The 21,065-nt window shown below is 46.5% G+C and overlaps 1 protein-coding gene across 1 annotated transcript in view; it reads right to left on the bottom strand.

Moving 5' to 3' along the window:
• LOC147639997 (uncharacterized) overlaps positions 1-20,612 on the bottom strand; it is a 99,449-nt gene extending 78,837 nt beyond the window's left edge. Inside the window, exons 1-2 of the mRNA XM_086776124.1 lie at positions 20,463-20,612; positions 20,292-20,363 (exon numbers count right to left, since the gene is read on the bottom strand). Of these exons, the coding sequence (XP_086632250.1) occupies positions 20,292-20,363; positions 20,463-20,561 (171 nt within the window). The 5' untranslated portion in view covers positions 20,562-20,612. The remainder of the gene's footprint in view (positions 1-20,291; positions 20,364-20,462) is intronic.
• Positions 20,613-21,065: the final 453 nt, after the last annotated feature.

Raw genomic sequence — 21,065 nt, 5'->3', positions numbered from 1 at the left:
AGTGTCGAAGAAATAAGGAAACCGGAAGCCCTTCTTCTCCCATGCATTTTCCCCTAGGGAGTGTCATTAGAGCCTCCGCAAGCTCCTTTGCAATAAAGGGTGTCAATAGGAAACTCCGAAGACCAGGAGGAACCACCTCTCTCATATGCCGCCAAACCAGCTCACGCGCATCCAGCACTTGAGAGGATAGGGGGGCACCGGGCACCCGTGAGGAGAGAGCAAAAGAAATCTGTGGCAATGGCTTGCACACGGGGGGGATCCGCAACTATGGATCCATCCTGGCCTCACAACCTATGGATACTATCTCCCTGCCTCTACAGGTCTTAGGTCTGCTATCTCAAAGAAATCTCCAATGACCTATCTCCTGCCTAGGTCCAAAAGGAGGCTCAGACATGGTATCTGTACTCCACCCTCTGCTTCTCGATGGAACTAAGCTCTGTAACTGAGCCTCAATCCACGGGCTGTCTAGGTACTCTCTTGAAGCCGCTGCAAAGAGGCTAGCTCCGATGGATGCTCCTCTCTTGTCCTTGGAAGCCAGCCAATCCGCTATGTGCTGCCTCCTGTAATAAATTGAAGCTGCTGCAAAGAGGCTAGCTCCGATGGATGCTCCTCTCTTGTCCTTGGAAGCCAGCCAATCCGCTATGTGCTGCCTCCTGTAATAAACTGTTGATCTATGCAAGGCTTGCATCCAAGGCTCCTATGGCTGAACCAGAGTGAAAATCCACTCTCTCCCAGATCTCCTTTGTCCTGCTACATACCTCACAGTCCTGAATGAGGCTGTCTGGGATCCGGGTGCTTAAATGTTTGTCTTGCCTCCAAGGGTCCTCCAAAGATAGAACGACAGGTGCATGATCAAAGAAAGTAGTGCCTATCAAAGAAACCAATCATGCCACCACATCCACAAGCCCACTCATCAAATGCATACCCCACCACCCTTGGTCCTAGAGGGGCCAAAAGCATGGGACCAAAAGGTGTGACTCCTACCTTGAAGAATCTTCCCGCATCGGGCGGCAGGTGCGCTCCTCGGAAAGATGATGCTCCTCGAGGAGGAGAATGTCGATGGGCCCACCAACTACAGCTCTGTGAAGCTCCTCTCTAAGGACCCCACGCCTCTAAAAGCACTACAATCCTATCAAACCCTGAATGTTCCACGAGACAATCCGCATAACTAAGATCGGTGGGAGGTGGAAATGTCAAAACTGCCCTCCACTCGAAGAGTCTTGGACGTGGGTTTGGACAGAGGGTAATCACTATCTGTCCTATGGTGAAGCCGCGTTAGATGGGCACGAATCCTACCCTCCATGTGGAGCCATGCATAGCACGACACCAAGGCTCATGTGAAAGAGCCTCGTCTACAGAAGTGGGATCAGAAGGACCATTAATGATAGTAGACATAAGAGCATAATTAACAAACATGTTGCCCTCATGAATTTCTTTCCCTGTAACTCTGGAAGACCGCCGAAGAGAACCAAGCGGAGGAGCAGAAGGAAGCTCACGTAACCCAGAATCACGAACTGTCTGATAATACCAACCAGGTACAGATTTGCTCGAACTCGCCGGAGGAGGAGCAGGGTCATCATCATCTAACTGAGTATCCTCAGCTGGAGGTGTAACAGAAACAGCGGGAGCAGGAGAAGGAGGCGGAGACGGAGGTGAAGGAAGAAGAAGCTCACCACCCCTCTCTGAAGATGTAGGAGTCTCATCGAACACCACATCACGGCTCACAACAACTTTACCAGCCTGAGGATCATAAAGACGATATGCCTTGAACACAGTGCTGTATCCGAGAAAAGTCATGCGCTGAGACTTTGAGTCCAACTTGGAGCGGTGCTCCTTAGGCACATGAACATACGCCGTACACCCAAATATCCGGAAATGAACAACAGAGGGCTTCTCACCATGGAAAGCCTCATATGGAGTTTTGTCAGGGAGAGCAGCAGTAGGAGACCTATTCTGAATGTAGACAGCAGTGGAAGCCGCCTCAGCCCAGAAACGTCGAGGTAATGAAGAATGCTCAAGCATAGCACAGGCCATCTCCATAATGGTCCTATTCTTCCTCTCGGCAACTCCATTCTGTGATGGAGTATATGATGTAGTAAGCTGTCTCCGAATGCCATGTGTCTTGCAATATTGCTGAAACTCCTGGGATGTGAACTCACCCCCTCCATCGGTTTTGAGAGCATTGACCGAGTGACCGGTCTCTTTTTCCACCTCAACTTTCCAATCACAAAAGTGCTGAAAAGTCTCATCCTTGGTCTTCAGAAAGAAAACCCAAGTATATCTGGAAAAATCATCCACCATCACAAGCATGTACAACGCCTTACTCAAGGACGCGGTACTCATAGGACCACATAAGTCTGCATGAATGAGAGCAAGTCATGTTGAAGATCTGTGTCGCCTCCTTCGGAAAGGCGGCTCGGTGTTGCTTCCCCTGTAAACAAGAGGAACAAGCAATAGACGGAGCCTTGATGGTCGGTAATCCCTCAACCAACCCATCCTTCGAAGCTCGCTGCACAAGCTGATAGCTCAAATGGCCAAACCGAGCATGCCAAAGAGCAGAAGAAGCACCAGAAGAAAGCAGAGCGGTCAACTTGTAGAGACCACTATCTTGGACTCCCTGAGCCAAGATGCTACCAGTCGCCTTATCACGAATGGTAATCTCATAACGAGAAAAGATCACCTCCGCACCCTGAGCTGTAAGAGCACTCACTGACAAAAGGTTAAAAGCCAAATCTCGAATATACAAAACGTCACAGAAGTACCTCTTGTCCTCGCCAGAACGGAAGATGGGGATAGTGCCATGACCATGCACTGGCATAGAAGAAGAATCACCCAAAGTGATCTCGCCTGATCTGGCAGTGAAGTCTTCGAACCAATCTCGATGGGGTGTCATACAAGCAGTAGCACCACTATCAACAATCCAAGACCGTGACTGAGACGTCACAAGAGCAAGTATATGCCAAGTACCTGCTAAGAGAAGAATGCCATCATCCTTCTTGGGTTGAGACACCACCGTTGAGGAAGAGTTCTTTGCTGCTTCATCACGCTTCTTCTTGTGACATTGGGGTGACTTGTGACCCTTCTTGCCACAATAATGACATTCAATGTCCTTATTCTTTGAAGATTTGTTGTCTTTATCCTTGTCGGAATCCTTGGACTCCTTCTTGTCAGAAACCCCTTTTCCTTTCTTTTGTTGAGTCTTCCCTTTATCTCGTGCTGCCAAAGCTCCATAAGGGCCACCGAAGGTGCCAGTCCACTCCTCAAAGCGAGACTCAATCTGCATAATGGAGGGGAGAACTTCCTCCCAAGTAACTGGAACAGGACGAGGAGAAGAAACCAGAGACTAAAAGTATGCATCAAACCTCTCTGGAAGTTTGGAGAGCAGCCGAATAGCCATATCCTCTGTGGAAATGTCCTTGCCACAAATGGCAAGCTCGTCCCGGAGATCTTTCATCTTCGAGATGAAAGCAGATAAAGATGGAAAGGCAAAAACTAATAAGTTCATAAGTTGCTTTTCCAACGCCAAAATCCGACCCGGATACTTAATCTCATAGAGATCTACAAAAGCCTTCCAAACTTCATGTGCAGCATCTGCTGTACGCACATGAGAGAGAGCTGACAGTTCAACATCAGAAAGGAGAAAACGCGTCGATCATTCTACTGCCAAATATCAATCTGTGCCTGAGTCGCACCACCGGAAGCAAGAGTGGGAGGGGTGGCATTGGCTGGTGTAACAAGCCAACCCCAAAGATCCATGCCACGCAAGGCCGACTTCACCTTCACCTTCCAGAGGGTGTAGTTGGAACCATCCAACTTGGCAGACTCAACAAACATATGAAGAGAAGTCGGTGCAGCCATCACAAAAGCTTGGGCTCAATCTCAAAAAATGCACAAACTCTGAAGAAGAAGTGTCCTCCACATATGAAGAGATGTCAGTGCAGCTGGGCTCAATCTCAAAAAATGCACAAACTCTGAAGAAGAAGTGTCCTCCACAGGTACCAAGAGTGCCACCAAAGCCTGCAACACCACAAGCCCCCTCTGCAAAGGGGAAAGGGCCACTGGAGAGGAAAACGCAGCACAGAAGGCTGCTGTCCTGTAGAAAACAGGCCGCCTATGTCCACTCTCCAAGTGGGAAAAAACGCTGATCAGAAAACACCAGATGGCTGCTGTTGGAGAAGCCAAAATTGGAGGGGAAGTGACCAGAAGTTGCTGTCCAGAAAACGCAGCAGCAAGGGCTGTGGATCTGGGAGAAAAACGCAAAGGAGAAGGTGCTGAAAACAGGGCTGAATCTGGGGCAGCAAAGAGGTTGCTAAACCGGGAGCGATGATACCATGAAAGAGTGCACAGAGCGGAAGCAAAGTGGCACTAGAATGTGCTGAACAGATAGTGCAAGAGAGAGAGAGAGATATGGAGAGAACTATGCTGAATATACTGAAGCAAAACAGTCCCAAGCAAAAGACACAGATAGTCTCATAAGTGAGGGAGCAAAATATGTACAAGACTGAATGAGAAAAGAGAGGCCAGCACCCACTATTTATAGTAAGGGAATGCTGGCCGACTGGAGCTGCAAAACAGCAGGCGGACTGGAGCTACTGGACATGGCCGACTGGTAAATGCCAGAAAGGCTGGGAAAAATCCCAAAAAAATAGTAGAAAAAGGGGTGGCCAGCCCACAAGCAAGGGCCATGCAAAAGGGACCAAATGGGCACCATAAAAGAGCAGAATCTGGGGATGAATATGCTAACAAGGGCTGCCCGTTGGCACCCTTCCTTTTCTTCTTGATCACGGAGACCATGAGAAGATCCTTGTGCTCGCAGGACACAATCCTTCGAAGGCTCTACTTCCCAATCCGCACCTTTGAGGAGCTCTTGAATGCCGAGTTTGTGGATGATGAAGCCGCTTACCTTTCTAGTTCATAAGCGAATTGTAACATGGGTGCTTGAGGAAGCGTGTTTATGAATTGATTGTTAGCAATAAGTGACTAATGCCTTTTCTACTCTTTAAATGCTGCACTGCTTTGATGTCTTGTCCGAGTAGATACCCGACCTTCTGGACCTATCCGACTGCATGTCTGATCCCCCCATGGGCTGCCGACTGTTGCTGTAAAGCTCTGGATGGCTGCCGACAGGGTTCCAAACCCTCTATGCTGGTTATGCTGATGGTGGTGCTGCTGATGATGATCATGCTGATGACCATGCTGATGATGATGATGTAGACAATGCTGCTACATTGATGATGATGGTTCTGATGTCAATGTTGACCTTAATACTTGTCCTAACTGTTGCACTAATCAAGGATTAAGCCAGTTCATTCCGAAGATTAGCCATGGCACGCATGGGCGAGAGTGGACCGAATCCCTCACGAAATAGACAGTGAAACCTCCCGCGGATCTCATAGTATACTGGGGATTGGCATATGTAATGCTCCTCTGTCTCAACCTCTGCGTGGCATAGTCGGCAGATCCTCTCCTCTCTGGGTGTCCGTACGAGCTTCCCGGCTCTAAAGATGCGCTCAGCTCTACCTGTCTCCACTCTAAGGCGGTAGGAAGAAACCCGTATCTGGCCAATCGCAATCCGCATGGCATGGGACATGTGAACACTCAAGTAGCCCAGTTGCAGGATGAATCCATCCTCAGTGAGTGTGAGGAAGTGGTCTCTGTAAAAGTGCATCTTCGTGGGGAGCTCCGGGGGTGTGATCCATGTGCAATGTGTGTAGAGGCTAAGAAGATCTGACTCGATAACCCGGTTGGTATCCTCGTGAGACAGCCAGAAAAAAGGGGAGTCCAAACTGTACTGAAGGGAGGGTAGGCGGTCCATGCAGAGCCCGTATACTGAGAACCAAGTGGAAACCAGTGCATACCATACTCCAAAGTGCCCCTCAAGTGCTAGTTGTCTGGAGGACTCCAAGGCAAGCCTCATGTACCTGTGGGGATCCATGTGACTGATGCGATGAAGGTATGTGCCTGTCTGGAAGAGTGCCTCCACTACCATCGGGGCTGCAGCAAACTCTGCCTGGATAATCTGGTGTGGGACTGATGGTTTGCTACGGATCATACGGGAGAACATCATGACCTAGGGCCTCTCAACTCGCTGCCAATCCTCATCGGATAAATCTGGCCCCCAGAAAGCTGCTCCATACATCAAGGCTAGTGTGACGAGGGTGTCAAAAAGCCAGCCCTTCGTCCTGGGCTCTTGGAAATGTGCCTGGAAGCACTGCCGCTCAAGTAAGCTCAAGGCTGCATATCCCCGCGTCACTCTGGCATGTGCTACGGGAAGCATTGTAAAGCGTGGACCACTAAAAATGACACCAAGGTAGACATAGGAGGAGACAATCTCCGCAGGATCCCCTCTATATGTGAAGCTCAATCTGGATGTGACGGGGCGAGAGGTATTGAATGTTGGTGGAGAATGACTCAAACACAAGAGCTTGCAGCCAAGGAAGTGCAGAGGAGGTAGAGAAGAGTGAGAGAGAGAGAGAACTCACACAATGCTCAAGAATATCTTGATGTCTTATTGAGGCTCAAGGGAGACCTCGTATTTATAGAGATACAAGGGTAAAGTTAGGGTTAGGTCTAATATGGGCGGGCGCCCAACTTATGGGACGCCCGGCGGACCAAATACAAAGAATGCCGTTACAAGGCCCAAATGGGGGCCAAATGTACAAGTAAATATATGGCCACGAAGCTCTCGAAAAGAGCTACGCGATGATCAAGGTCCGGAGGCGAAACTGGGACTTTATACCCAACAACCTCCCACTTAAAGGGCCAGTGAAGCTCCTCTAAGTGAAGCTATGTAACTCCCACCCGCTGTAGACACATATCAAGCTGTGCTTTTGGCAAACTTTTGGTGAGAGCATCTGCAGGGTTCTCATGAGTGCCAATCTTGACCAAACTGACCAAACCATCATCTAGCACCTGTCTGATGAAGTGGTACCGTACATCAATGTGTTTGGTACGAGCATGAAACATGGCATTCTTAGCCAGGTATATGGCACTCTGGCTATCACAACCAAGGACCGGAGCCCTCTCTGGCAATCCAAACTCTGTGACAAGGCGTGCTAACCAAATGGCCTCCTTAGAAGCCTCTGTGACGGAGATGTACTCGGCCTCAGTAGTAGAAAGTGCTACTATCCTCTGGAGTCTAGAGCACCAAGAAACAGCACCACCTGCAAGAGTATAGATGTACCCACTAGTAGACTTGCGGGTATCAGAATCACCTGCCATGTCTGAATCACAATAACCCTGCACCTCAAGTGGACCTTTACCATACATAAGGCATTTCTTCTGTGTCCCCTTCAAGTACCTCAAAATAGACTTTATAGCATCCCAATGTGCTTTGCCCGGGTTGGACATAAAACGACTGACTACTCCCACTGAATGAGCAATGTCTGGCCGTGTAGCAACCATAGCATACATAAGAGATCCACAAGCAGAAGCATAAGGGATCCCACGCATAGTACTGGCTGCATCATCATCTTTTGGGCAATCATCCTTGGATAGTTTAACATAGGGCTGCAATGGAGCACCCAAAGGCTTAGAATCAGCCATGTTAAATCTATCAAGGACTTTCTGGATATACTTCTCCTGCGAGAGGAAAAGCAACTTCTGTGCTCTGTCCCGTCTAATCCGAAGACCCAAAATATGTTCAGCTGAACCCAAGTCCTTCATAACAAAGGCTGACTTCAGCTGGTCCTTAAGAGCTTCCAAAACGCTCTTATTCTTCCCGGCAAGGAGCATGTCATCAACATACAGCACAAGTATCACTGGGCTGCCATCTGCATCAGTTTTAGTATACAAGCAATGATCTGCATGGCTACGATTAAACTTCTGGTTAAGCATGAAAGCATCAAACTTTTTGTACCACTGCCTCGGGGCTTGTTTCAGCCCATAGAGACTACGCTTCAGCTTACAAACCAGATGTTCTTTGCCAGGAATGACAAAGCCTTCAGGCTGCTTCATATACAGCTCTTCATCTAAATCACCATGTAAGAAAGCTGTCTTTACATCCATCTGATACAGTTCTAAATCCAAAACAGCAGCGAGAGCAAACAAAACACGAAGGGTGGTCATTTTGACCACAGGAGAGAAGACCTCCTGAAAATCAATCCCTTCCTTCTGAGCATAGCCCTTAGCAACAAGGCGGGCTTTATACTTAGGCTGGCCGTCAACTGTCTTGACTTTGTACACCCACTTGTTAGGAATAGCCTTCCTTCCTTTGGGCAACTCAACCAAGTCCCAAGTGTCATTTGCATGTAGAGACTTAATCTCCTCCTGCATAGCATGCTCCCACTTGTTTCGGAGTTCACAAGACTTAGCCTCTTTGAAAGTAAGAGGCTCACCCTCATCTGTAAGCAAAACATGTTGCAAAGAGGGATCAAAACGCTGAGGTTCCCTCCGAAAACGAGTAGACCTCCGTACCCCATGATCATTGGCTGGTTGGGGGTCAATATTGGGAGGAATCATAATTTCAGCATCAAAAGGCTGCGGGTTTTCACGAACAGCCTGATTTTCAGCATATAGGGGTTGCTGCCCTACACCTCCAGGAGCATGAAGCGGCTGTCCAACCTCTTCTGGCTCAAATATCACGGACTCATTATGTTCAGCCCTTTGTGAAGCATCCTGGGGCTCATTTTCAGCATCAATGGGTGGCTGCCCTTGCTGAAATTTGACCTTTTTCTGATCACCATGAGAGGCACAAACATTACGGAGCAGCTTTGCCTCATAAAATACAACATCCCGGCTGCGAACCACTTTGTTGGTTGATGGCAACCACACACGGTAGCCCATCTCACCTTCATCACCGTAGCCAACGAAGGTGCCCTTCTCGGACTTAGCATCAAGCTTGTTCCGGTCTTCCATGCGGATATGCACATATGCATCACAACCAAAGATGCGTAAGTGGTCATATGAGGACGGTTTGCCAGACCAAACCTCCTCAGGGATTCCACCTTTCAAAGCTGTGTGTGGAGATCGATTGCAAACATGAACTGCAGTTTTCAAGGCTTCTCCCCAAAAATCCTGAGAGAGATTAGCTGTGGATAGCATGCATCGAACTCTTTCACACAGTATACAATTATACCTTTCAGCCACACCATTTGAAGAGGGGCTATAGGGGGGTGTAAGTTCCCTCTTAATGCCATTATCATCACAAAATTTCTGAAATTTAGTACTAACAAACTCACCCCCATTGTCAGTGCGTAAGCATTTAATCTTCACTCCAGTTTGAGTATGAACAAATGCATAAAACTTTTGAAATGCAGCAAAAGCATCATCCTTAGATTTCAACAAAGTGATCCATACTTTTCGTGAGTGATCATCCACAAAAGACACAAAGTACTTTGAACCACCTTTAGATTTAATGGGCATGCAGCATACATCAGAGTGGACCAAGTCCAACTTTTCAGCCTTGCGAGAGGCACAAGAGGAGTAAGAACTCCTATTCTGTTTCCCATACAAGCAATCATTACAAAAATCAAGCTTGCTTCCTTTTGCATCAAACTTGTTCAAGGAGGACAAAATGGAGAGACCCTTTTGGCTCATGTGGCCAAGTCTCTTATGCCAAAGCTCCATGTGGGAGCGTACCTCTGCAAAAGCAATAAACTTACCAGACAAAGCCTGACCATGAAGGCTATATAATGTTCCTTTCTTGCATCCTTTTGTAATCAGCCTTGTGCCTTTGGTCAATTTCCATGTGCCATTTCCAAATATGGCCGTGTATCCCAAGGCATCAAGCTGGCCCACACACAGGAGACTGGTTTTCAAACCAGGCACATACCTCACATTTGGCAGCACAAACTCACTACCATCCTGCAAAGTCAAATTCACGGTGCCCATGCCTTCAATATTGCAAGCATGATCATTCCCCAAGAACACCTTTCCTCGGGAGCCTGCAGTGAAAGTTGCAAAACACTCCTTGATAGGAGTTACATGAAAAGAGGCACCCGTGTCAATAATCCAAGTCTGTGAAAGCACATCAGATTCATACATCAAGGCATGAATAACATCTGGTTCTGTGACATGCAAGTTATGAACATCAAGAGCATTAGCAGAAAAAACACATAGCACACCATCTGAGTCAGACAGTTCCTCTATGACAACACCAGAGGCCACATTGGCCTTACTCTTGTCCTTTTCGAACTCTTCTGCTTTGCTGGAATTACTCTCTTTTTCCTTCTTTTTGTCATTTGAATGACTGGATTTCTTCTTCCGGTCTTGCTCCATCTTGTAAAACTTGCAATCTGGCTTCTTGTGGCCTTTACGACCACACTGATAGCATGTAACATCAGACTGCTGGCCCTTGCTCTTGCTTCTACCCTTTGAATTGGTAGTAGTATTTCCCCGCTTGGTCGTCCTCCCTCGTGAGACATTTGCAGAACCGCTAGTCTCTGAGGTCTTCCTCCGGATATCTTCATTGAGAATAGCACCCCTGACTCCATCAAAAGTTAGGTTGGGATTTGTCCCAAGTGACACCACAAGTGTCTCCCAAGAGTCAGGCAAAGTAGTGAGCAAAAAGATAGCTTTCAACTTATCATCAAAAGCAGGCAATCCAAAATCCTGCATCTGATTAAGCACCCCTGTGAAAGCAGTAATATGCTCTATTGCATTCTTAGAATCATCAAGTTGCATATTCATGAGTTTCCTGATGAGATGTACCTGGTTCACTGGCGTGGTGATCTCATAGGTGCTTCTCAGCTTCTCCCAGACGGCATAGGCTGTTGTCAACCCTTTGAGGTCAACAAGAACCTCATCAGCAACAGCCATCTGGAGATAGGCAACGGCCTTTCTGTTCAGGACTCCCCATTCATCATCTGTCATAGCAGCGGGTTTGAACTGCTCAAGTGCAGTATCACATTCCCGCAGATAGAGGATATTCTGAATCCTCACCTTCCAAAGATCAAACCCAGTGCCTGCAAACTTCTTAATCTCTAGTAGACCCTTAAGATCACTTGTAGACGCCATGACTTATCAAACTGACACTTCAGAAAGTAAGCAATAGCAAGATGTTATGTACCAGATACAGGTTGACAGTAGGATGCTCGTAGATTGATGAAACAACTTCAAGTGAAGAAGACGGCGGAAGAGAATCACCGGATGTCGATGTAAACCCGAGGGGCAGCCGGAGATACTGCAAAAGAGGACCGGGGCAACTCTATATTGATGCTGAAGTGAATCCGGGGCAGTATGTTGCTGTCTTTGGGGCTGCTCGTAGTTCTTGGCTGCTGGAGGCAGCGTCGGCTGCTGCTAGTGGCCGTGGGGCTGCTGGCTGCAGCCCGGGCTGCTTGCTGGTGGCCGTGGGACTGCTGGCAGCAGCGTTGGCTGCTGCTGATGGCAGCCGTACAGCAGGGAGAGGAAAAACAGCAAACGCTGCTGATTGCAGCAGCACAGCAGCAGAAACGCAGCAAAGGGGGCAGCAGGGGAGAGGAAAACGCAGCAGAAGGGCAGCGTAGAGTGGAGCAGAAAACGCAGGAGAGGGGAAGAGCAAGAAAAACGCAAAACAGGCTCCTGCGTTTAAAAAAAACAGAGCAGCACTCTGAAAGAAAAAAAAAACGCACCAGATTGATGATAGAAGGGAGGTGTTTGACGCGAAAAACGCAGACAATCCCGTAGTCAAGTGGTGGAAGACACCTCTAACTCCATAGCTTCTGCATACAGCTTCCCTCCATAGCTCTGATACCAGTTGTTGGTGGAGAATGACTCAAACACAAGAGCTTGCAGCCAAGGAAGTGCAGAGGAGGTAGAGAAGAGTGAGAGAGAGAGAGAACTCACACAATGCTCAAGAATATCTTGATGTCTTATTGAGGCTCAAGGGAGACCTCATATTTATAGAGATACAAGGGTAAAGTTAGGGTTAGGTCTAATATGGGCGGGCGCCCAACTTATGGGACGCCCGGCGGACCAAATACAAAGAATGCCGTTACAAGGCCCAAATGGGGGCTAAATGTACAAGTAAATATATGGCCGCGAAGCTCTTGAAAAGAGCTACGCGATGATCAAGGTCCGGAGGCAAAACTGGGACTTTATACTCGACATTGAAGACCATTACCTTGGTTTTACCAAGGTTGAGAGAGAGAGAGAGAGAGAGAGAGAGAGCTGAGTGTTCAATATATTCTATAGTACAAAAAGGTACATCTTGGCTAGCCAACTAGCTGCCCATCAAAAGGTGGTAAAACACCTAGATCTATATCTAAGTCTATGACCCAGCTCCTAAAGAACTGAATGATCTAATCATGAGCAAGTGTGCCCTTTATATAGGGCTGGAAACCCTCTATGGACTGGCCGACCTACTGTCAGTCAGGTCCAGGACAAATATTCCAATATCATGTTGCACATCATCATCCATGTGGCAACTCCTTTTCCACTCTTTTGGTCGACAATCACACACCATACAACATTACATGTGACATTCTTATCTTTCCCACAATATCTTGTACCTCTAGGGTGCTTTCCCACATACACACAACACCGCGATTACATCTCTCAACACCCCCTATTAATCGAGGTGTTCCACAACTCACCCATCACCCATCAATGTAGCATTGCATAACCGCAATCGTTACCTCTTAACACTCCCCCTTAGGGTTAGGGTTTCAGAGAAACAGAGCACACACACACAGATGTACACAGCAGCAAGCTCTCAAGAGAGAGAGATGGTGGTGTCCTTTCAAGAGAGAGAGAGATGGTGGTGTCCTTTCACACCTAATATCCAAGGGGAAAAACCCAAAGGGAGAAAAGTGCCATTGATTAGCCCATGTTCACATGTGGCACTACTCATAGCATATATGCTAATAAACCCCCCTATAGTGGCAATGTGAACCTGTACAAGATCGATAGTAGATTGCTCTCTGTAGGAGAGTAAGACTAAAGCTTTGCGGAAAGCTTCAAACTGCTCTCGAGGCAACACCTTCGTGAACAAATCTGCAACATTATCCTATGTAGAGCAGTAAGATAATGTGATCTCCCCTGTATGAATCCTCTCTCTGACATAGTGATAATGAATCTCTGTGCTTAGTGCGTGCATGAAACACTGGGTTTCGTGCCATGGCTATAGCACTCTGACTATCAATGAGTATAGTGGTGGGTGTCTGTTGACACTCACGAAGATTAGTCATCAATCTCCTCAGCCATACACAATCTACTGTGGCTGTAAAGGCTGCCCTATACTTAGCCTCACAAGTAGATGCGGCAATAGTGGGCTGCTTTTTGCTCAGCCATGATATGCATGAATGCCCCAAAAAGAAACAATTCCCACTAGTGGACTGCCATGTATCATAGTCACCAGCCAAGCCTGAATCACTGTAAGCATGTAACTGCAAGCTGCCCCCCGTGGGATATACCAACGCAAGATCCAAGGCCCGAAGATAGCGGAAGAGCCACTTCGTTGCTTGCCAATGCTTTGTACCTGGGTAAATTTACTACACTAGGAAACCCCAAACTGAATATCTGGGCGTGTGTTGCGTAAATATATGAGGCAACCCACTGCTTGGCTCTCCCAACATCATACATGCTCAATTCCAGCCCTAGCTCCAAGTAGAGATGGGCTTACAATCTTCAAACCCGAATTTGTGCAACAGCTATTGAATGTACTTCGATTAGTGTACATAAATCCCAACATCTGTCTGCACAAATTGTATGCCCAAATAATAATGCAACAATCCCAAATCTGTCATCTCAAATGACGATTGCAATTCAGCTTTGAATGCTAAAATTTTATCCATGTCATTCCCAATTAGCTACATGTCATCCACATAAAGAATGAGCATAATCAAAGTACCATGATCCTCTTTCACATAGAGGGTGCTCTCCGTTGGACTATTGCAAAATCCCTACATGGTCAAATAAGTATGGATCTTCTCATACCAAGCTCGAGGAGCTTGTTTGAGACCATAAAGTGCTTTTTGAAGCTTGCATACTTTGTTTTCATGACCATGCATCACAAAACCAATGGGCTGATTTACATACACTTCTTTCTGCAAATCCCCATTAAGAAAAGCTGATTTTATGTCCAACTGATGCACTTTCCATCCATGATGGGCAGCCAATGCAACAACACATCTAATTGTGGCCATACGAGAAGTGGGTGGGAAAGTCTCATCATAATCAATGCCTTTTTGCTGGGCATTGTGGCCATACGAGAAGTGGGTGGGAAAGTCTCATCATAATCAATGCCTTTTTGCTGGGCATATCCTTTGGCCACTAGCCTGGCCTTGTACCTGTCAATGTACCTCCAAACTTTCTTTTTAACTTGTAAACCCACTTGTGCCAATGGGCTTCTTGCCAACAGGCAAGTCTACCAAATCCCAAGTGCTGTTTTTATGGATAGAATCCATCTCATTTTGCATGGCTTGCATCCGATGCTCATCCTCATGAGCCTCTTCAAATGAATCTGGCTCATCTGCATCACAAAGTATACTCATGCAAGCAACATCTACGTGTTCTCTTGCATTACGTGAACCAGCCTGTGTCCTGCTAGCAAGTGGAGCTGAAAGTTTGCTCTCTTGTAAAGTGCGGAGCAGCCAACGAGGTACAACCCTCCTCCGTTGCTGTCCACTCTTGCTCCACTGCTTCCTCCATATTTTGAGGTGTAATGAGCTCATTCATGGGCTGATTTTGAGCACCCAAATGCTGTCCACTGGAAAAAGTTGATGGCTGATCTGTTGAGCCATCAATTCCCAACCGGAGAAGTCCTTCAAACATGTTATGTGGGCCCGAAGGTGGCTGTCCAGAAGATTCAGCCAATGGCTGGTTTGAATTTTCAGCAAATACAACATCTCTACTATCCAAAATCCTTTGTGTGGAAGGATTAAAGAGACGATGGCCTTTACTGCCACTGCTATAACCCACAAATATGCACTTAGTTGCTTTGTCATCAAGCTTACCTCTCAACTGCTAAGGTACATGTGTATATGATATACATCCAAAAATTCTAAAGTGGTCAACTTTAGGTTTCCTTTCGTGCCAGGCCTCATATGGTGTGATGGTTTTCAATGCTTTGGTAGGGCATCTATTCAACACATGTGTAGCACACATTATTGCCTCCATCCAGAATTTGTGAGGCAATCCTTCGCCCTTAACCATGCATCTAGCCATTTCCATCAAAGACCGGTTCTTTCCCTCAGCAACCCATTTTGTTGAGAAGAATATGGCATCGTGCATTGATACTTTATGCCTTTCTCTACCATAAATGTTTTGAAAACAATGGACATGTATTCCCCCCTCGATCTGTACGAAGAGTCTGCACTTTGCAACCTGTTTGATTTTCAGCTTGAGCCACAAAATGCTGAAAAACATGCAAATATATCAGATTTGGCCTTCAAGGGATACACCCATGCAAATCTAGAGTAGTCATCGATAAAGGTTACAAAGTATAGATGCTTTCCAAGAGATGGTGTCCGCATAGGACCACACACATCACTATGCGCAAGCTATAATTTCCGGACAGCCCTTGTTGATCCATCTTTTGGAAATGCATTTCTGTGCATCTTACCCAATATGCACCCTTCACATACATGTTTTGGTGGTGGCTCTACATGAGGCATATCCTATACCATATTATGCCTTTGCAATAGCATCAAACTGCCATAATTCACATGCCCAAACCTGGCATGCCACAACTCTGCCTCTACATGGCAGGTGTCAGAGTGGTAACCACATGATCATGCTCTCTCCTGTCAAACTTGTCAAGCTGATATAACTCATGGTACAATATGCTGGAAGTGACCAATGCATAGCCACCTTCACGGTCTTTCACTGTACATCTATCGTCCTCAAAGTTGACTACATATCCTCTTTTAGCAAAAGTGGAGACGGACAACAAGTTCTTCTTAATCCCCAGCACATACAATACATCTGAAAGACATAAGTCTGCACCATCTGCTATTGTGAGAATCACCTCACCAACACCCTGAACACGATAAGAAGAATTGTTTGTACATGTTACCCGCTTGCCTTTTGGGGCAGCCATAAGCTTCTTAAACAAATCCCTCCATGAGGTGATGTGTTTAGAAGCACCACTCTCAAAATACCATGCGTCATGTGTTTCATTGACACTGAGAGACATATGCTCTAAAGATGCATCATAACTGCAAGTGATGAAAGTCCACTCATCCTGCACAAGATTTACTGATGTATCATCTTTCCCTGCAGGTGATGAAGAAGAATCTACAGCCATGCCGCTTTCCTTTTTCTCTTTCTGCACTCTTTCAAGTAATGACCTGGCTTCTTGCAGTAGTGACATTTGCCCTTTCTTTTGGACTTGCCTGCATCATCTTTAGCCTTTTGTGAAGGCTGTCCCGAATCAGCCTTTGGCTGAAAACTGTGTTTGGCTTTTCCCTTGCCCTTGTCTTGGGCAGCAAAAGCCCCATCACCACGCATGCTAGAAGATTTGTTCTTCTGATTCTACTCCTCCTATAGCAACAAACCAACCAACTCTTCAAACAAGATTGGTTCAGGGTTACCCCGCATAGATAAAGTGAGCGATGTGTGGAAATTCAAGTAGGTTTCTGGCAAAGATGATAGTGTCCTGAAAACCAACTCCTTTTCGGAAATGACCTCATCAATGTTGAGTAGCTGTTCCCAAAGATCTTGGATCTTCGTAAGATAATCAACCATACTATCACCTTCGTTCATGTCCAAGTTCTCAAGCTCTTTCTTGAGAAATGAAATCCTAACCTCATTCTTTGCCTGATACATGGTTTCAAGTACATCCCAAGCTCGCCGTGAGGTCCTACAAGACCGACTATGCAGTATGATTGATCGCTTTATTGACAAAGCAATCAAAGCCATCGCTTGGGCATTTCAAGTATCCCATCTTTTCTGCTAGAACGGAGCATAACATAAATGACAAGATTGGCAAGAGTGACAAGAATATTGGACGACACTTGTATTACTCCCAGACACTGTTACACACCCTTCATTGTATCATGCACACCCAGCAGAGGTCACATTAAGTAGGACGGCACACAGGTTGAAAAAGACAAACATCACTTGTATTACTCCAAGATACTATTACATGCCTTTCACTGTATCATGCGCACCCAGCAATCACAGTATGTAGGATAGCACACAAGTTGAAATAGGCAGACACCACTCAAGGTTACCGATAGGATATAGTACGAAGAATGTTCTCAAAGATGTTTCAAAGGACCATTTAAACGATTCCTGTAAGTCGTGGTAGAGTCGGTGGAGTAGGTGGCATCTCCTATCCTGGTAGATGCCATGAGAGTGATAGGCCTTCGGTGGAATCTCCTATCTTCGGCAGATGCCCGTTGGAGTGTCGTTGCAGTGCCTTCAATGCCAGCATGTGCCCCTCTCATGTATTCGTTGGACGGTGCGCCTCCATTCCCAGATAGTCCACCAATTGCTCTGGAATGATTCCTCTAGGGTTGATCCACTATGGCGGTGTGACGATGTTACGGTGTGGTGGCGGTCCAGCCGATGTGGGCACCCTTGTGGCTAACGGTCACCCACCGCTAGAGTGCTCACCGTCCTCAGTGAGGAAGATAGAAAAAGAAACGGCCTCAAACAAGAAGGAAGGCGAGTATGCTGTTTTAAGAAAAGGTTTTTTTTTTTTGGGGGGGGGGGGGGGGGCACTGTTGTACATTACAAAGACTGAATGGTGGGTGTTAGGGCAAAAGAGACCAAAGGACCAAATATGTGAGAGATCAGAGCAAATCACACAGCATGCAATGGTGATATGTATATAAATGATAAAGTCCAATACAGGAGCTCTATGTGAGACTCCGAACGAGCAAAGAAGGCTGCTGTCCCAAAAACGCAGACAACAGTCCCGAAGTAAGCCTGATGTAAGCACCGATATATGCCTGATGTAAGGCTGATGTGAGCTGAGATGTAAGTGCTGATGTAAGCACAGATGTAAAGATGTCCTGATGACTGCTGAAGTAAAACGCGGAAGTATGCTGAAGTGAAACGCAGATGTATGCGGCCTGTACCACCAGCAGCAACCGGAGAGGAAAAACGATGATAATCACCCCTGATGTAGGCGGCCAGTTCAGCAGCAGCAGAGAGTAGGTTCCACTCGTCTCGTAGGCGGCCTATACCAACAGCAGCAGCCGGAGAAGAAAAATGCAGATGATCTGCCCTGATGTAGGCGACCAATCCAACAGCAGCAAGGAGTAAAAATGCTGAGGTTCAGTCCTGAAGTAGGCGACCAGCAGGGAAGTAGTCGTGATGGATGTGTTCATAAGGATGAGCCTCATATTTATATGGAAAGGGAGGGTGCTGGTCGGCCAGCAGATAAAAAGTGAAGTTTAAATGACTAAATAGCCCTTTTTGGGCTGGGTAAAATACCCTTTTGGGTATATTTTCACACAGTGGGGTCAAGAAAAAAAAAGTACAATGATTTTTTTTAAAATTCTTTTGCGGGGTAGTACAGACGGCAAGTAGGAGAGTACGGAAGGTGAAGTGGATGGTGCAACTAGTTGTGTGGGCGTACCTCCAGGTGGAAGAGGGTATGAAGCAGAGATGAGGGGTGCCTAGTGCCGGGCAACGAGTGTGGACATCGGGTTGCAAAAGGACAAGGAAGAAGTGAATGGTGAGCAGGCAAGGAGCATCAATTAGGAGGCGTCAAGGGAGGAGAGTAGGAAGAGGTGTGAAGGGGTGAGTAGGAGATGGAGATGGGAGGTGGAATGGTGGAGGCGACTAGGAAGAGGTAAGGGAGGCGAGTAGGAAAACCACGGGGGGACAAGTAGGAAATTGGAGGAGGGGGGGGGTATGAGACTATTGGGGGAGGCGAGTATGAAGGTTGGCCAAAGGGAGGCGAGTATGAAAAGTTAAATAATGGAGGGGGACAAGTATGAGAGATGGACAAATTTTTTCCTTTTTTCTTTTTCTTTTTTTTGGTCAAAAAGGAGTATGAAGAAGGGATGGAGGCGAGCATGTAGTTTGTGCCAAAAAACTTAAGGATCGAGAGGACACGTGGGAGGTGAGCAAGGAGATAATGTGCCAAGAAAGACAGAAGAGACGAGTGTGAGGTTAAACACCTGGAGAGGCGTGAGCATGAAATTGGTATGGGGTAGGTGAGTATGAAAAAAAGAGGGGGGGCAAGTATGAAAAAGGCAAAGAGGGGAGTATGAAAAAGACCAAGAGGGGGCAAGTATGAAAAAGGACAAGAGAGGGGTGAGTATGAAAGAAGCAGGGGGAGCGAGTATGTAAAATTGAAGTTCTCACAACATCAAAGGCAAAGAAAGGAGAGGAAGGGAGAGGGGTTCCCTCGTCAACAATTGCCTTGGAGAGGAGAGTGGGATTGTAAGGAGCCAGTTGTTGGAGAAGTGCCGTATTGTTCTTCCCTCCAAGACTTAGGACACTCCCCCAAGCGGATGGTAGGTTCTTCCATACGCACTTATGTAGATGCCTTGTGCTGATGCAGTGGGGGATCGGTTGGGTTCTCGTTGACTTGAGAGGGGTTTGACCATCCTGCCCCCTCTGTGGCGACCCATGACAGTTTCCCCTAGACCTGCTGCCTCATAGTGCTTTGATGGAAAGTTGGTGGAGTCGTTTGGTACCTCTGTGATGTCCACCATGTGGGATGTCAGGCCTTCCGCCGCTTGGAGCCAATCAAGTAGTTCCAACTCATCACCATGGGAAACAAGGCCTTCTTTAGACATGGGCCAAAACGTGGTCAGCTAAGGGGTGGGGGACGAAGTGGGGGTTACTCTAGCACCAAGGATCCCTTGGTCCAGACCTTCCAATTTCAGCTCCTGTGGACTGTGCTCCTGGGGAATCCAAAAACAGTCAGAACCCCAGTCATGTAGGTACTCATGTGCTTCTAAGCCACGGTTGACCAACGAGTAGTGAGTAGGCCCCTCTGACTTCAGCGAGCTAAATCACCACAAAGTCAAGTAAGAATGGGATTCCCTAGATTACTACAGTGATACCTTCCACTAGGCCTCTGGAAGTCACCTTACGTTGGTCGGCCATCCGAACACAGAAGTTGGCTGGTCTCGTTACCTTGAGACCTCCTGCATGGAGTGGGCATTAGGTTTACCCCAAAGCCACCATCAACGATTGCCCCGGAAAGTGGGGTACCATGAATCTCCACAAAGAGGTGGGAGCTCTGGTAGTCACTAAGGGAGGGGTTGGTGCAGCTAATAACCATGCAACCGGCAATGCGTGATCCTGTAGGGAGTGGGAACCCACCACTCCATAAAACTGTTTTTTTTTTTTCCCGAAACTTCCTTGGTCAAAAGGTTTCGAGGTTTTTTAAAAACGTTTCAAAATTGATTGACATGCAAAGCACACACTGTTATCATAATTTTTAATGGTAGTAGGGGACAAACCTCTACACTCTGGAGGCGGTTATGGCTAAGATCGAGTCTCACGAGGTTTGCAAGCACGTCCAACCGAGCCACCTGCAACAAACAGGAAGTGGATGGAGCTTGCTTTCTGATTATTGAGTATAAAAACAATGCAATGTGATGGAAGGTTCTTATTCTTGTATGGTCACCCACATCGTGTAGCTCTTTGCGAGGAAGGGAGAGCTCAGTGATGGAAGAAGGCGGGGTCCCTTTGTTTGCCGTAGCGATGAGCTCAAGCGTCAGCTTCACCATTCTCTTTGTGATGATCTGTGCTATTTTTTTTTTTTAACGGGTTTAGACAGACCTTACTGCTGGTTTCTTTTTTTGGGAAGAATATTATATTGTATTTATAAAAATCGGTGGTTTTCCTATTTGTTTGATTAAGGAATAAAATATGTAAAAGAGCTAACTAAAGGTGGTTTCTAAGAGGGTTTAATAATAAAAGCTGTAAATTTTGCAAAATATAGAAAATTTATCTACACTTATGTGATATAGAGGTTTTACACCTATAAATGATAAACTTTATTTAGAGTACTAGATTTAAAAAAATTTGTTCTTCCTAATGAAATACTAGGTCCCTCTTCAAATTTTGAGACATATCTTGTGTGAGTTCTTAAACTCAAACAAGAGACGTGATTATAATGTATAATATGTATTAGATTATAGTATATATAATGCATCGTATAAAATGCTACATATTTATATAATCAAATTTATTTTCACATTAAAAGTAATACATGAGAAAACTATTGTAAA

This window comes from Cibotium barometz, chromosome 3, assembly GCF_041138505.1.
Source record: "Cibotium barometz isolate CiBa-2024 chromosome 3, ASM4113850v1, whole genome shotgun sequence".
In the NCBI taxonomy this organism is placed as follows: domain Eukaryota; kingdom Viridiplantae; phylum Streptophyta; class Polypodiopsida; order Cyatheales; family Cibotiaceae; genus Cibotium; species Cibotium barometz.
The sequence above is the reverse complement of the archived record's forward strand: the minus strand, read 5'-3'. Positions and strand labels throughout refer to the sequence as shown.